The following is a 16840-nucleotide window of genomic DNA, read 5'->3' on the forward strand; positions in this document are numbered from 1 at the left end:
AAAGTCCCAGTTACTTTAAATAGCATTGTGGGATTTAAAAAAAAAAAAAAAAAAAAAAAGCTCTCTGCACGGTTAAGCCCAGGATAGCATGGGTTAAAAGAAATACAAACAGACCCTTAAATATTGTAGGTCATGAATATAGTAGAGGGAGAAACAGAATGCAAAATTTCCCAAAGTTAACCACAAAATTCAATTTTTTTTTTTTTTGGTAGACCATCTCATGAGACTAACCATCCTGCAGAACATACTTTGGGGAAGTATTTTTTTTCTTCTTCTTCGTAACCATTTTGGGGGCTTTGTTTTGAATTGTCTGTGTTTTTCTCTAGTCGTGAGATTCAGAACCAATACCTGTGTCAGGAATGGGCTAATCTAGGTTGCACAGGATGGAAGGACGCTTTACAGTTTCCACACCATTAGTTTCTTTTTCAACAACTGATTGTTCTGTTTGACCAACTTCAAAGCAGCTCTGCTAACCATAGCACGCCTGTTTATCTACCACGTTTCTCAGCTTTCTTTGCATTCCACAGTATTTTCTTCCTTATGTTTGACCCATTTCTCCCCCAGATGTACCAACCTGCATAGTGAGTCAAGGAACTGACAACGGCTTTTAGTCAGTGGTTTTCCAGTAGCTCTGCAAAGCTTTGGGCTTCCACCGAGTTCCTCAGAAGCTGCCTGAAAATTCGTGAATTGGCTCTAGACCCTTCCACCCACACCCCAAATCAAGCTTTCTGCTTCTTTGTATTTCATATCAGGGCCTGTGTCAGACTGGAAAAAGGGATTTCTCAACTCAGCAATTTGAAAACCACTCATTTAAATTATCACCTGTTCTCAGGCATATTATGTTAAGTGTCCCAAGAACAACCCAGATGGTTTTCGTAATGCCGCGATGTAGCAAGCAATGCTTTTGAAATCATCTCTGGGCTCCCTGCTTAGTGACTCTCTAACCCTTACAGGAGGAGCTATGGAAGCCCCACTTCATCCCAGATTCTCAGACAAGCCTGGCACTTGTCAGCAAATAGTTAAGGAGTTCCCAAACCAGTAAGTTAAGGAGTCCCAAACCAGTAAGTGCTTCAGAGATTAAGGATTCGATTTCGCTGCCTGCTACTCCTGACCTGGCTCTGAAAACCTTGTGTCCAAACTCCGCCTGGAAACCCACAGTCCCAATAACTGAGTCCCTGTCTTGACTCTCTGCACCATCCTTCAGTTCCTACAGGCTCAGCCTTTCCTTGCCCCCTCCCTCAAGGTTTTGGAAACTGGAGTCTTCTACCAGCCACTCTGGTAGGGGCCGGTTCCCTGAATGCTGTTTACCACCCGTGTTCTTGCCAGTTGCCAGGACTAGGCACTGTTTGATGTCTGGTTTTGAGCCATTCCTGGTTTGGTCTGCTCTCCACCCTGACCTTCCCTCTCATCTAAGCAGCTTATTGTCTCTGCCAAGCCCGGACTTAGATTGTCTCTAAAATCCAAATTTATGGCCGGGCGCAGTGGCTCACACCTATAATCCCAGCACTTTGGGAGGCTGAGGTGGGCGGATCACCTGAGGTTGGGAATTTGAGACCAGTCTAACCAACATGGAGAAACCCCGTCTCTACTAAAAATACAAAATTAGCTGGGCGTGGTGGTGCATGCCTGTAATCCTAGCTACTTGGGAGGCTGAGGCAGGAGAATCACTTGAACCCGGGAGGTGGAGGTTGCAGTGCGCCAACATCATGCCATTGCCTAGGCAACAAGAGTAAAACTCCATCTCAAAAAAAAAAAAAAAAAAAAGAATAAAGAAAAAAAATCCAAATTTATATGTATCTATGTAAATAGAGGGGCCTCCTGTTCCCTGAGCCTTGAACAGACAGCAGACCCTGGACATTGCATACATAGGAGCTGGTTCTATGTCCCCAGGACTTGTCTATCTTTAGCCACCTTTAGGGAGAAACCTACCTCCTCACCATGTACTCTCACACCAATTCAACATGGACTGTGATGTCTTGACAATGGAAGGATGTCTCACTCCTTCAACTTGGGCTGAGTTCACATCCCATTTAAGACTTTGTATATGCCTTTTCCAAATGGTTTTCTTTGTCCAAGGCTCTAAAATTTGTCTCCTTTCCTAACAGTGCACTGTGGCGCTGTGGTCTAACAATTGGCCACTGTGTTCTGCCAACATTTTGGAAAAACTTCTCTAACAACCATCATTCTTATTTTTCACCTCTTAGGATCATCGGCCTCATAGAGATCTTCACAAAGGCTACAGACCTGTGCTGTCCCCTATGGTAGCGCTAGCTACTTGTAGCTATTCAAGTTTAAAATTAAATTAAAGACTGAGGCAGAAGGATCACTTGAGCTCAGGAGTTCAAGACCAGCCTGGGGAACATGGCAAAATCCTGTCACTACCAAAAATACAAGGAATTAGCTGGATGTGGTGGCATGCACCTGTGGTCCCAGCTACTCAGGAGGCTGAGGTGGGAGGATTACTTGAGCTAAGGAGGCAGAGGTTGCAGTAAGCCAAGATCATACCACTGCACTCCAGCCTGAGTGACAGTGAGACCCCATCTCAAAAATAATTATTTAATTAAAATTAAATAAAATTTAAGACTCAGTTCTTCAGTCACAATAGCTAGATTTCAAGTTGCAGCCACACGTGGTTAGTGGCTTCTGTATTTGATAGCACAGGTATGGAACCTTTTTCTTTATCTCAGAAAGTTCTGTCAGACAGTCCTGCATAGATGCATAGACCCTTTCTCCAAAATATGCAAATTTGTACTTATATTAAAAGGCAATTTTAGGTGATTCAAAGATACCCCCCACTTCCTAAGCCCGCCTCCCCAAGGTGTTAGGAACCACTCTCTAATGTGGGTGGGGGCTGGGCATAGTGGCTCACACCTGTAATTCCAATACTTTGGGAGGCTGAGGCGGGCGGATCACTTGAGGTCAGAAGTTTGAGACCAGCCTGGCCAACATGGTGAAACCCATCTCTGCTAAAAATACAAAAATCAGCCAGAAGTGGTGGCACATACCTGTAGTCCCCGCTACTTGGGAGGCTGAGGCAGGAGAATTGCTTGAACCTGGGAGGTGGAGGTTTCAGTGAGCCGAGATAGCACCACTCACTACAGCGTGAATGACAGAGTGGAACTCTATCTCAAAAATATTAATAATAATAATAATATAGATGGGGAGCACATGACTATCCTGAAGTCTATGGAGGAGGCAGATATCAGGAAAATCTCAGTTCAGATGTCAGTAATCCTTTTCCCTTAACACACAGTCTTAAGCACATGCCGGCTCCTTGAGAGTTTAAAAAGAAACCTAGCCGTTCATTACATTGCCCCATTCATCCTGTTAGTTTCATTCATTCACTTATTCAATATTTATTGAGCTCCTACTTTATGCTCACACTGACCTAGGTAATGGGATACAAAAGTGAACTAAATGGAGAAGATCCCTTACCTCATGGAGCTTATATTCTTGTAAGACAGCCAAGACAACCAACAAAGAAGCAGGTAATGCTCTCTGCTCTATAAACTTAGCTTTCTCCAATGAATTTCAAATCTATTTCTGTAAGCCTGAACATGTTAATTCTCTGCTTAAAGACATTCCCTCCTGATTAGCAGAGTTGATTAAAATCACCTGTGGGAGTTAACGATCTCTATCTGCCAAATGCACCAAAGGTGATCCACAAACTAAATTAAAATTTGGCCACTCTCCAAAGTCAAGGCCATAATCTACCTTTCTCATAAGACAGTTCTGTCAGTACTTAAATAGTTGAGATTATAACACCCTCACTTTCAAGATAAATTCCAGGGTATTTTATCTCCTAATTTCCAGATTTTTTTTTTTAATTGTGTAAGCACATAGAGGACCTCATATCAGGTAAAGTTTCTAAAGTTTACTTCGAGCTACCTCTCTTATATGATTTTTTGATTTTTGCATGGGCAATCCCAGATTGGCTTCTTAATTGTCAACTCCACTTGGAATTGTTCCAATGTTTGCCAGTGTTCAATTATGTTCTTTTCCACCTGTGCAGCTCAATGACAGCTGTTTTTCTTCAAAAAAATAACGTTTGGGTAAGGCCCGAGTTGGGATGACATTTTCTCTTAATATAATTTGCATTCTTAAAATCAAACACATTGCCAGCAGATTGGCTTAATTGAACACATGCACGTATGTGTAAGAAACCGTGTCTTTCTTTCCTTGATCCAAAGTTTTGTATTTCACCACACTGGCCAACTCCCAAAAATTTAACTGAAATCAAAGAATTGGTTCATTCTAAGATGGCTGGAGATATGTATATATATTCATCTCTATCTATCTTCCTCCTATGCTTTTTCCCCATATCACACAAAACACAAACACAGACACAGTCTAAGTTTACTTGATTCCTCCAGGCCTCAGGTTGACTAGATGACTGAGGAAAATTTGAAAGACAAGAGATCTATCTACAGTCTTTCCTAACTTCCTAGTCCCTTTACCAGATTTTTCCATGAGGATTTTTCTTCCTTTTTTCCTTGAGGAAGCCAACTCCTGTGGGCTACAAAACACTTATTTCACCCTGTGTCTCTAAAAGATAAGAAACATTTGATAAACATAATCACACCACCATTACCACATCAAAAAAAAAAGTTATTTTTTTAAGAGCAAACATCGAGGCAGTGTTCCTAATGGTTTCATAATGTCAAATGTTTGACTTTTTAAAACAAATTCGAAATGCAAAGAAGTTCCACACCTTGTAATTGGTTATCATGTCTTTTAAGTCTTTTTAAATTATAGGTTTTCTCTCCATCTCTTTCTTTCCTTGAAACTTATTAAAGAAACTCAGTTGTTTGTTAAGCAGCATTTCCCATGGCTGAATTTTGCAGAATATATCTTCCTGGTGCAGGTCAACATTCACAGGATTCTCAGATTCAGTTGGAGGCATGTTTATCTACACTTTAAGTCATCAAGTAATTTGAATATATTAATATAAATCCCATATGCTCTTTTCCCCCCAGAAATGCTCCAGCTGATTCAAATAACTTTTCATTCAGTAAGTTCCCCGTTGTAAATTTCCAGTTGGGTAATTTTCTTTATGTTTGATAGGTGCGCACAACGAAGAAAAGGCGGGGCGGGGAAAGCTTTCTGAAATTCTTTAAATATATCTATTATATAAATTCTTTAAACCTTTCTGAAATTCTTTAAATATATCCATTAGAGGGCGACATTGCCTTTAATATTACATTTACCCAATAAAGTTTTAAATTGCATAAAATTTACTTTTGTATTTTTGACAAGTTGGACCTCATTGCCTACTTTAACTTCTAATCTCACGTCTGTAAAGTGTGACTGCATTGTCCTTTGTTAATTTGATCTCTGCTGACTTGTGTCTTTGATATTACAGTACTTCCATCTTTGACTCTGTTCCCAATTCTAACCATCAGGCGGCGATGTTGCATAAATAAAGACCCGCGGAAAGGCAAAATTAAGCGAAATTGCCAAATAAAAAGCAGTTTCGCCGGGGGTAAAGGCCATTAATTTCAGAAGGAAAGAGACAAACCAGACTTTTCTAGTTCATATCCAACTCACAGCCCAAGGTCAGAACTGTGTAAAATGCAACACAAAGGAGCCATTCAGGAGTGGGGGAGGCTGACTTGAGAAGAGCGAACGCACAATCCCCGCTTTGAGTCTGCGGTTCCCGTGGAGGGGGCACAGGTCCGTTCGCGCACGTGCGTGTGAGTAGCCACAGGGCAGCGGCGGGACGTGCCTGGACCGGGCATGGGAGTGCTGAACTTACAGCGCTCTGGCGGACCGCTTGGGACACCGGCCCCGCGGCAAGTTGGCACTGGCGCTGCCTGGAGGTCAGCCACTCATTGTACCCCGGCGGAACTGGGTCCCGCGGGGGCATACGGCTCGCCCACCAGCACGCGTTAGGAGGCGAACACCTGCATCCAGCTAGGTGTTCCGAGCGGAACCCAGGGCTAGGGACCGCTCTGCCACCTTCTTCTCATTCTTCCTGTAAGAACACTCTCTACTTCGGACAAAAAGGATCCACCTGACAGCAAGTGGTATCGTCACACAGCGGTAACAGAAAAGTCACGGATCCTCTCGAGAATCTGACAAAAGTTGGGGCCTCCTCCCTATAGTAGCACTCAGAAAAGGGCAGGTGAAACTACAAATGGGCGGAGGCACTCACAGGCTTTCTGGGGCCCGTCCATTGATCAGATCCCAGGTTAAGAAATTCTGTCCTGATTGGAGCCTAGACAGCAGCTCAAAGAAACCAGACGGACTTAGGAAGAGAGGCAGGGACGTCCCTCCTCCCTCCAAACACAGCCCGCGTTTCATTTCGGATTGCGGGAGGGGCCTGGCGGAAGGTGGAGGAGAGGTGGAGCGCCTGGCTGGGGCCCTCCCCATTCTCCTGGCCCCCACCCCGGAACGCCTGGCTGAGAAAGGTTCCAAAGCGAGCAGCGAACGCCCAAAGCCTGGGCTGCGGGAAGGTGGCAGCGCCCTGTAGCTTTTCCTTTGCATTTTTCTTTAAATCGTGAGCTCCGGAGCTATGGTTTCGACCGCTGCTTTCCCGTCTCTACCTCCACCTCCCAGTTCTCTGGCTCGCCCTTCCCCCTCCCTCATCCCCACCTCCCACCCCCCACCCCCCTACCCCCCACCCCCATCCCCCACCCCACCCCCCACCCCCCATCCCCCACCCCACCCCCCCACTCCCCATCCCCCACCCCACCCCCCAACCTCCCATCCCCCCACCCCCCATCTCCACCTCCATCCCCACCCCCATCCCCACCCCCATCCCCACCCCCATCCCCACCCCCATCCCAGCCGCGTGCCCGGCCCTCCGCCTCCAGCCCCGCCTCCGCCGCCGCGGGGTTTCACCCAAGGCAAAGTGAAATCTGCATAGTGACCGCCCCCTCGAAGATCATTGGTGCATCCCCGCCCATCGCGGCCGGTGATTGGTGAGCTGCCCGAGGTTATTTGCATGTCGGACGCAGCCTGGTACCCAGCTGTGCCGCCGGCCGGCGCCGCGCAGAAGTTTGCAGAGCGCTGTCTCGCCGGCTGGTCCCGGACTCGCGCTGCGCCCTGCGCCCTTCGCCGCCGCCCTGTTCTCCCGGGAGTCCTTCTCTGTGGAGGACTGACGCTCCGCTTGTGGGAATTAGAGGTAGACAAGGGGGAGTTCCGAGGGGGAGCGGCGAGGATCTTTCCAGTGACAGCTTCGAGTCGGGACGCCAGGAGCGTGGGGCTCCAGCTGGCCACGGATCTCGCCCACCTTCCCGCGGCCTCCGGGCGGGCAATGCGGCCGCCGAGCCCCGCGGCACAGAGAGGAAAGAAGGTGGCTCGGAGAGCCTAGAGCTTGTTTCTGCCCACTTGGGGAAGAGGGCATGGAGTTGTGAGCGCCCCTCGCTCGGCGACGCCGCCCGCGGCAGGCTCCCCATGGCCGGGACGTACAGCTCAACTCTGAAGACGCTGGAGGACTTGACCTTGGACTCCGGGTATGGGGCCGGGGACTCGTGCCGCTCGCTCAGCCTCTCGTCCTCCAAGTCCAACTCGCAGGCGCTCAACTCTTCGGCGCAGCAGCACCGCGGGGCGGCCTGGTGGTGCTACTCCGGCTCCATGAACAGCCGCCACAACAGCTGGGACACGGTGAACACGGTGCTGCCCGAGGACCCCGAAGTGGCGGACCTCTTCTCCCGCTGCCCGCGGCTCCCCGAGCTGGAGGAGTTCCCCTGGACCGAGGGAGACGTGGCCCGGGTGCTCCGCAAAGGTGCGGGCGGTCGGCGGCTGCCCCAGTTCTCCGCTGAGGCGGTGAGGCGCCTGGCCGGGCTGCTCCGTAGAGCTCTGATCCGCGTGGCCCGCGAGGCGCAGCGCCTGAGCGTGCTGCACGCCAAGTGCACCCGCTTTGAGGTGCAGAGCGCCGTGCGCCTGGTGCACAGCTGGGCTCTGGCGGAGAGCTGCGCCCTGGCAGCCGTCAAGGCGCTGTCCCTGTACAGCATGAGCGCCGGAGACGGGCTGCGCCGGGGCAAGTCCGCGCGCTGCGGCCTCACCTTCTCAGTGGGCCGCTTTTTTCCGCTGGATGGTGGACACCCGAATCTCCGTACGCATCCATGAGTACGCGGCCATCTCGCTCACCGCCTGTATGGAGAACCTGGTGGAGGAGATCCGAGCCAGGGTGATGGCCAGCCAGAGCCCTGATGGCGGTGGGGCCGGAGGCGGGGAGGTGTCTGCTGAGGCCCTGGAGATGGTCATCAACAACGACGCCGAGCTCTGGGGCGTCTTGCAGCCCTATGAGCATCTCATCTGCGGCAAGAACGCCAATGGTAAGCGCGCGGGCCTCGGACTGGCAGACTGGGTAGGCAAGAAATCCCGCCCTGGGCTACTGGGGGAGTGAATTTCCTGAGACAAAGCTGGTGGCTGTGCCAGTACTTTGGGAGAAAGCGTTGGGTCTGAGGATAGGGTTCATTAAATGGCACTTGTCAGAGATTGTTCTAAGGGTAACTGACTTTTGGAGGGCAAACTCGTGAATGATCTCCATCCTGTGCTGCGTGGCATTGTTACTATCTGCGGGCCGTTCATTGATTGGGTGAGATTGAATCTCTTGACCAAGCCATTCCTGAACCTCTCTTGAAGTGAAACTTACTGCCCCGTGGCTCTTTGCCGTGCTTAACTAGATCTCTAGTTGCTGTCTTTTCCCAACAGCTGGGCAGATTGACTGATTCTGCCCCCTAGTTTTCCCCAGCTCAATAGCAGCAGCCAAAGGGTCCCAGCTTAAAGACCTGAGCCTTGGATAAGTGACATGGGGGGAGGGGAGTGGAAGCCCGAGATCTGGCGCTGCGCCTTGTGCTTTGCTGGGCTGAAGGATGCTGTCAGGCGCTCTTGGGGGATAGAGGGGTAGTGGCGCGCTCTTAACTATATGTGCCCAGGAATGATGAAACCTGGGGACCCCCGATTCCCCTTCCTGGAAGAGTACAGGTTGTCTCCTGGGACCTGATTTTCCAAGCTGTCACCAACCAAGTGAGCCATTGCTTAAAACCTTGCATTGTATTAAATGTTCTTTACTGAAAAGAGTGATGGCCCATGAAGGGGAAGAGATGGAGGGATAGGTAACGGCTTGGGGTCAAGTCTGGGAAAGGAACCATTGGGTGGTTGCACTTCTCTGAAGATGGCATGGATTTAGTGCAAAGGATGGAAGCAAAGCACTTGACCTTTTCCCTGACAGTGTTAGGGGGTGTGACATTGCATTCAACTCCAAACTACCTACAATACTTCAGTTTCAGGAATCAGCACCATAAACTGTTCAGAATGGTATTATGGTTAAACAGTCTTACAATCTGATTGGAAGGCCACTTGGGGGGCAGCTTTCACTGGCAAATAAGCAGGCAGTGGAAGAGGTCAGGTGGGGACTGGAAAGGGATAAAAGAAGTCAAAACGTGGTTTAACGTAATCATAATAGCTGAAATGTAAAATAACACTTAATGCGTCATCATTGTTCTTAGCACTTTATATTTAACTCAAGTACTCCTAGCAAAGCCTATTAGGTAGGTACTTACTGTATAGTATTATGCCCATTTTATGGATAAGGAAACCAAGGTTCCCAACAGTTATATAATCTGCCCAACATTACGTAGATGTTAAATGGCAAAACTGGAATTTGAATCCAGTTTGAATCCAGGTAGGCCCCTTTAAGGTTTTAGCCGCTGGTGGAGAAGAAGCAGCTTTGTTTTTCTGGGGGTTTGTTGTTGTTGTTTGTTTGTTTTTCCTACTAAACTGTAGCTCTCAGATCTTATGCTTTGTTTTTGATTGGTCCAGTTTTCAAGGAGAACAGTTGACATGTTAGGACCATTTTGAAGATACTCTGTACCAAGCATGGCTTACTTTGACATTATTGGTTTTGTTTTTAAATTCTGACACTGCCAAAGGAGATGCCGGGAATTGAAGAGCATCTGCTTCTTAATTTTCTTCCTCTTAGGTCAGAGCTAAGGTCAGTCCCGAATCTCAGTTGATGATGTCACAGCTGCTTGTTGTGCCTCACCCTCCAGGTTTGTGGCATCAACGCTGGGAACAGCAGCTCCAGGGCAGGAAGTGGAGGGCCAGGGGATTTCCATCCAGTGGTCATAACTGAGGGAAAGAGTTCAGTACTTTTGGCTGAGGGGAGGCCCAAGCTGAACTCAAAGAAGTAAAGGCTCGTAGAAAAGACTGAAGACCTAACCCTATAAGCCAAACAAGAATAAGGGTGGAACCGTAGATGCAAAACAAAACAAAAAACATATCTTTCATGCAGAACAGGTGCATTGAGAAGCTTCTCCCAGCTTTTCTAACTGCAAATTGAAGCAAGGAAGACCAACTCCCTGCCCAGGACACCCTGAAGATGCAAAGTGGCCTGAAGCTGCTAGAAAACAGATGTCTTCTGCTAAAGGGCTTTCAGTAAAAGAACTATTCCTTATCTAGGGTCAGCATTCCTTGGGATTTCCTTTATAAGTTGGTCTTTTGGCCACCGCCTCCACCCACCCCCCGCCTTTTGTTTTTTTAAGATGGAAACAGGGTTTCGCTATGTTGCCCAGGCTGGTTTCAAACTCCTGAGCTCAAGCAGCCCTCCTGCCTCAGCCTCTCAAAATGTTGGGATTACAGGCGCGAGCCACCCCACCCAGCCACGACCCCATGTTTTAACCTTCTCCTTGCCCCCTCCCCTTTTCAAACAATCCTCCTTAATCCTTGGTAGTCAAGACAGCAGGATTCTCTGTGGCAGACAACAAAGCTCCCTGGATGCTCAGAGCCAAAGTGTCTCCCTCTGTACATTCTCAGGTCTCCAGGGAACTCTCTTGCAGGCGAGGTGACCATTCACTTCCACTTAGCAACTGGATGCTCATTTTTTATACATGAAAACCGGGGGGTGGCCACATTAAACAATAACCAGGCTGATTTATTAAGTCCCTTTAGACAAAGTAAAATGCATGTTTAGTAGAGGGGCAATGAATTACTTATGCCTGAAAGCTGGTTCAGAGGGAAGCATAAACTGCTTAGGAACAAAATGGAGTGGTCCAAACCTTTGTTATATTAAAATTACCCCAAGGCCAGCAAGGTTACAGTTTACACAGCTGAAGACCAACTGGGGAATGTCTGCGTATGGGAGGGAGAGTGCTGGTTAGAATTCTTGTCCTGCTGGTCTTCCCTTTAAATTATATATTTGTTGTTGTTATGCCTGCTAATTATACAGCATGGGCACATGCATTTGACTCAGCTATATAGGGCTTTTAAACTTAATGTCTTCCAACCAAGAATTTAAGGGCCCTAATCCATCTATTCCTGTCCATTACTCAGAATGCAGGACAAATATGGTTTTGCTCAGCACAAGATGGGTAATAAAAGTTCTGCAGTGTTTATAAAACATGATCCCAGCTCTGTAGAGCAGCAGGAGTTATATATTGTTGCTCATTTGGTATTGATGTCCCCAATCCCATGGCAATGCCATTAAATGATGATATCTTCATGACTTCCTTACGGGAGGTAGAGAAACCAATTTAATAGAGTAGTATTTATGAACAGGGAGTTTGCAGAAAATAGAAACTTTTTGCGTCCACGCGTCTCCCTCCCTACTCTCCTCTCTCCGCTCTCTCCCTCCCCTCCCCCATCACTCCCTGTATGTGAGTTTGATGTTGAGCTAGGTTTCTTCTTGGTCGTTTTTCTTACTAAGCTTTTGTGAGTATGGCGTTTTAGAAAATCCTCCTCAATTTCTAGATTCTTGATTAAGTGATAGGATATTGGTGAGAATATCCTTGCTCCAAAGAATTATCCAGAGTGTACAAAAGGATTGCTCTCTCCTAGTGGTAACATGCACAAGACTTTGGATTCACCACGAGGGTTTGAAGCCTACCTTTGCCATTTTTTTTATTTTATTTTGTTATTTGTTTATTTTGAGACAGGGTCTTGCTGTGTCGCCCAGGTTGGAGTGCAGTGGTACAATCATAGTTCACTGCAACCGTGAACTCCTGGGTTCTAAGGGATCCTCCTGCCTCAGCCTCCCAAGTAGCTGGGACTGTAGGCACATGCCACCACACCCAGCTAATTTTTAAAATTTTATTTTTGTAGAGACGGGGTCTTGCTATGTTGCCCAGGCTGGCCTTAAACTCCTGGGCTCAAGCGATTCTCCAGCTTCAGCCTCCCAGAGTGCTGGGATTACAGGCATGACCCATCAGGACTGGCCATACATACCTTTGCCATTCACATGAGTGGCCTGGCACAATTTTCTTAACCATTCTAACCTTCAATTTTGTCATCTACATGATGGGAACTAGTAAGAGCATCTAGCTTATATGGTTGGTATGAGAATTAAATGAGACAATAGATTGAAAGATCTTAGCACATAGTAAATGTTCAATAAATAGTAAATTCATTCAACAATTATTGAGCACTGACCCTGTACCCACCACTGTTAAAAGTGCTGTGGACTAAGTGATGAGCAAGAAGAAAAGCCGTCCACTCATGAAGTTTATAATCTAGTGGAGGAAATGAGAAAAAGTGAATAAGTAAGGATTTTCTCCTGGTAGTGAATGTTGTTTAAAATATATTTTTTTTAAAGGGCAGGGTAATGGGATGGTGTGACGGGGCTAATTTAAATGACGGTCAAGGAATGCTTCTCTGAAGGTTTATTAGTAATCACCAGTAATATCAATACTGGTAAGGACCTTTAGGCCAAAAATAGTGACCGAGGACTTTTCTGAATGATTCAGTTATTCACCAGCTGAGAGAAGTCTCAACATCTCACTTAGAGCTGAGAAAGAAAAGGGCTGCGTGTAGAGCAGGGATAAAACCTCTTCGGGTTGTAGGATTTATTTAGCGATGAGATTTAGGATGAATTTCTACTGAGAGAATCAGCTGAAGCAGCAAGGGTTGATTGGGCTTCTTAGGTGTTGTTTAATCACTTTCCACACCTGGGTAGTCTGAAGGATGAGGGCAGCTTCCCATCTCTTTAACCATTTTCTTAAATCCAAGAGAGTTGGTAAAACTGAAACAGAGCGAACTTTGAAAATGAAAAATTTTTTTTTTCCTTGCATGCCTGAGAAGGGCAACCCTGGCCTTACGTAGTAAGAGGAACAAGGTAGAGTTGTTCCACTTGCTCCTTCTGAAAGCTCTACCTGACTCCCCGAACTGGAAGAGTCACCCCTTTGTGATGTTTCCTTAGCACCCAGGGCATATTCTTAAATCATTTCCTGCTTATGTGCGTCTCTCCCATCCAAATGTGGACTCGTAGGCATTGTTGTCTTCCCTGTACCTCTCACAGTGTCTACAATACGTGCTCTATAAATGCTAGGCAAAGGATAGATCCTACCATACAGGTTTAAAATTTGTACTTGAATTCCTTTGACACATCAGAAGAACCGTCCCCCATTTCTACCAAGGCAGAAAATTTCCAAGTTGTTCTTAATGCACAGAGTCAGCATTTTGGGGCTACATTCAACCTTTGGGTACCCTGATTTCTAGCAGGGTTCCCAAGTCTGGCTTTGATGTGCAAGATGTGAGCTGGGGGAGTTTTCAGGTTAGAAGAATGTCTTCAGTGTATGATACCCAAAGAGGAAGGGTTCACAACAGAGCAGGCTTCAGATAAGTCAACATGATTGAGTTGAAGGTTTCCTTGAGAATGGAAATACCAGCCGGGCGCGGTGGCTCACGCCTGTTAATCCCAGCACTTTGGGAGGCGGAGGCAGGCAGATCACGAGGTCAGGAGATCGAGACCACAGTGAAACCCCGTCTCTACTAAAAATACAAAAAATTAGCCGGGCGTGGTGGCGGCGCCTGTAGTCCCAGCTACTCGGGAGGCTGAGGCAGGAGAATGGCATGAACCCGGGAGGCGGAGCCTGCAGTGAGCAGAGATCGCACCACTGCACTCCAGCCTGGGCGACAGAGCGAGACTCCGTCTCAGAACAAAAAATAAAAACAAATAAAAAAAAATAAGAATGGAAATACCAATCACCCCCTTGCCAACAGAGCTGCCCCAGAGGACACTTTATGTTGATAACTGTTGCTTGGAAGAGTTTACATCTGTATCCCATTCCATCTGCCTCCTGTCTGAGGACTGAACCAAGGTAATCAATTACCAAGACATTCCTGGGTTGGCATCCCAAGAATAGGAAGTTCTGAAACAAACCAGAGACACTTTGTTGCACATCCTCAGCTTTGTCCTTATCCCACCTCACCGCCAGTATTCATCCTTTGTCCGACAGGACAGTGGGTAGATGCTTCGCCTCTATTTCTACTCTTCTGCAGCTGTAGTAATAGGTCTGACTTTTCTGCAACACCTCATGCTTATTCTCGTCTGTGAGCTTTCTAGGTCCCCATAAGAATCCTGTGAATGTGTGTCCTTTCACTGAGAAGTCTCCATGAGTCCGGAATTCACAGCTCAATAATAACTAAGCTCCAATAATGACTAAGTACCATTTTGCTCAAGCCCCAAGTCTGTGCTTTTCCTATAAAGAATTACAGAATCCAAGGTAGCAAATACAGGTCAGTACTTGGCTCCCTTCAAGTGGCAGCTGGGTCAAACTCGTAGCAAGAACAACACTTGTTATAGGTCTTGTTTGTTAATGGCCTGTGGTGTCCAGACACTTTACATTTGTTAGGCCAGTGAGTGTCCGTGACCACAGTGAAAGAGCAGGCACTGACACCCAGGGGTGTATCTTCCTCCAAAGGATGCTGTTACTCTGTTTAAATGCTGCTTGCTGGCTCTCCCCACCCTAAAGGTGCCATTGATTTTACAGAGCCATTATTGCTGCTCCTGGGGGTGGAAGAAGGAGGCACAGAGAGCTCTGCTGCCCAGGGAGAGCCTTTATAAGTGTCACCTGCTGGTGACCAATAAGCTCAGCTGAATAGAGAAGCTGCAGAGTCCACTGCGATGCTCTTCTAAAGGAGGGGTGAGTCAGCTCAGCAATGGTGAATACATGAAGGAGGGAAGGCACCAAGAGGGATTTGAGTCTAGGTCACTGGTCTCGGGGAGCTTGGTGCACCTGTCCTGGAGTTGGCAGAAGAGCCTTTACGAAGGGGGCTTTGGTTTCCTCCGAGTCCCCCACGGTGTCCAGCTGCTGACTCCATCTCAGTGTTTAAAGCCCAGGGAAAGAATGAGTCAGCGATGTAGCAAAGTGCTGAAGGGCCCAGGCTTTGGTGTCTGAATTGAGTCCCAAATTGATTTGCCTCTTACTGACCTAGGCCTTCAAGCAAGTCACACTAAGTTTCTATTTCCTCTACTGTAAAATGAGAGGCTCATACACATGCGGTTGTGCCTTGTGCATACTCAGTGCCCTGGGATGTGAGAGATGCAGCCAGGCTTGCTGGTGAGAGCCAGCACGGGGTGGAGCTGCCTGGCTGTAATTCCTCATAACCTCACTTGGGAGCTGTGTGACCCTGGGCAAGTTGTTTCACTTCCGTGCCTTAGTTTCTTCCTGGATCACAGGGCACTATTGACATTTTGGACTGGATCATGTTTTGTCATGGGGCTCTCTTGGGCGTTGTAGGATGCTTCGTAGCCACCACCAGTTGAGGCCATCAAAAATGTCTCTAGACTTTTCCAGATGTTCCCTGGGGAGCAAATTCACCCTTGCTGTGAAACACCGCTCTATAAGATAGGACTGAAAATAGTACCCAACTCATAGGATGGTTGTGAGGATTTCATAGTAGTCTCTGTGAGGAACTTTGTGTTATGCCTGACACATAAAATATTCTAATTGCTTTTAACAAACTTGGTGTTGGATGCAGTAATTGTGTTCATTTTTGCCAAAGTCTCTAGTGCAAGGAGGGTCATGACCCAAATCTCAGGGAGATGGGTATTACTCACAAGGCTTTCCTTGGTGGCTAACAATTTGTTTGTGAAGGTAGGAGGAAGTTATGGAATCTGGAAAAAGCACCCTTGCACCTTGCTCAGTTACGGCTCAATGGCCCCCAACAACAAGTGGTCTGGCAGTGGGCAAAGAGATTAGATCTCTCCCTCTGAGCTCAGGCCCACCTCTGCCAGGAGGACAGCGACAGTGCACATTCAAAGCTCCAGGCCCCCAGAGAGAAATTCTGCTGTGGATATCGGACCCTGCTTGTGGCAGCCGCCAAATCCTCAGCTGCAGATCATAGCAGGTGTTTTCTGTTTTGCTAGCCTGTCATGTAAACACACTTTGTGGTCTTCTTGCTTGTTTTAAAAAAGGCCTAAGTGGTTTTGCAGCTTTGGTTGTATACTTGGAGCTGCATGCAGGATTGGGAGGAGCAACATAAGGAACACAGCCCAAGTACTCCCGAGGAATGCCACGCCGGCATTATTAATCAGCTGCTCACTGAGTGCCAGCTACATCCAAGGCAATGGAGACATTAGCAGGGGACAAGAATCTTGCCTGTTCAGAGTTTAGAAGTGTTCAGAATCTAGTAGGGAAAGCAAAGCCTATGTACAGATAGTTACAAAGAAGTTTGTAATCACTGCCTTCAAACAAAGAGGGGAGCAATGGCAATAGACTCCACTGTCTCGTCTACATTGCTGGTTCCCCATCGTGGGTGCTTTTCAGGAGCTATTTCATTTAATCCTCCCAGCCCCTCTGGAAGGTAGATATAACTTCCGTCCCATAGCTGGGGACCTTAAAGCTTCTGGTGATTAGAAAGCTTAAAGGGAAGAGATGACTCCTGGCTGGCTGCGTAGAAGGAAGTCAGGGTTTCTTTGTGGAGGATGTGACAGGTGTGCCAGTGATTTGGGCAGGTAGAGCTGCAACTGCGGAGGCAGAAAGGGATGCAGAGCCCCCAGAGGCTTCCAGGCAGAGGGAACAGTGTGAGCAAAGACCTGGAAGCCAACGCGTATGTGTTGGAGAACAGCAAGTTCTCCTGTTTGGGTGGAAGGTTCAGATACATGACAAGCAGG

The 16840-nt window shown here is 47.5% G+C and overlaps 1 protein-coding gene across 1 annotated transcript in view; it reads left to right on the forward strand.

Moving 5' to 3' along the window:
* Nucleotides 1–7391: 7391 nt before the first annotated feature.
* ABTB2 (ankyrin repeat and BTB domain containing 2) overlaps nucleotides 7392–16840 on the forward strand; it is a 208727-nt gene continuing 199278 nt past the window's right edge. The window contains 2 exon segments of the mRNA XM_073017415.1: nucleotides 7392–8025; nucleotides 8027–8282. Of these exon segments, the coding sequence (XP_072873516.1) occupies nucleotides 7399–8025; nucleotides 8027–8282 (883 nt within the window). The 5' untranslated portion in view covers nucleotides 7392–7398.

This window comes from Chlorocebus sabaeus, chromosome 1, assembly GCF_047675955.1.
Source record: "Chlorocebus sabaeus isolate Y175 chromosome 1, mChlSab1.0.hap1, whole genome shotgun sequence".
Classification (NCBI taxonomy): domain Eukaryota; kingdom Metazoa; phylum Chordata; class Mammalia; order Primates; family Cercopithecidae; genus Chlorocebus; species Chlorocebus sabaeus.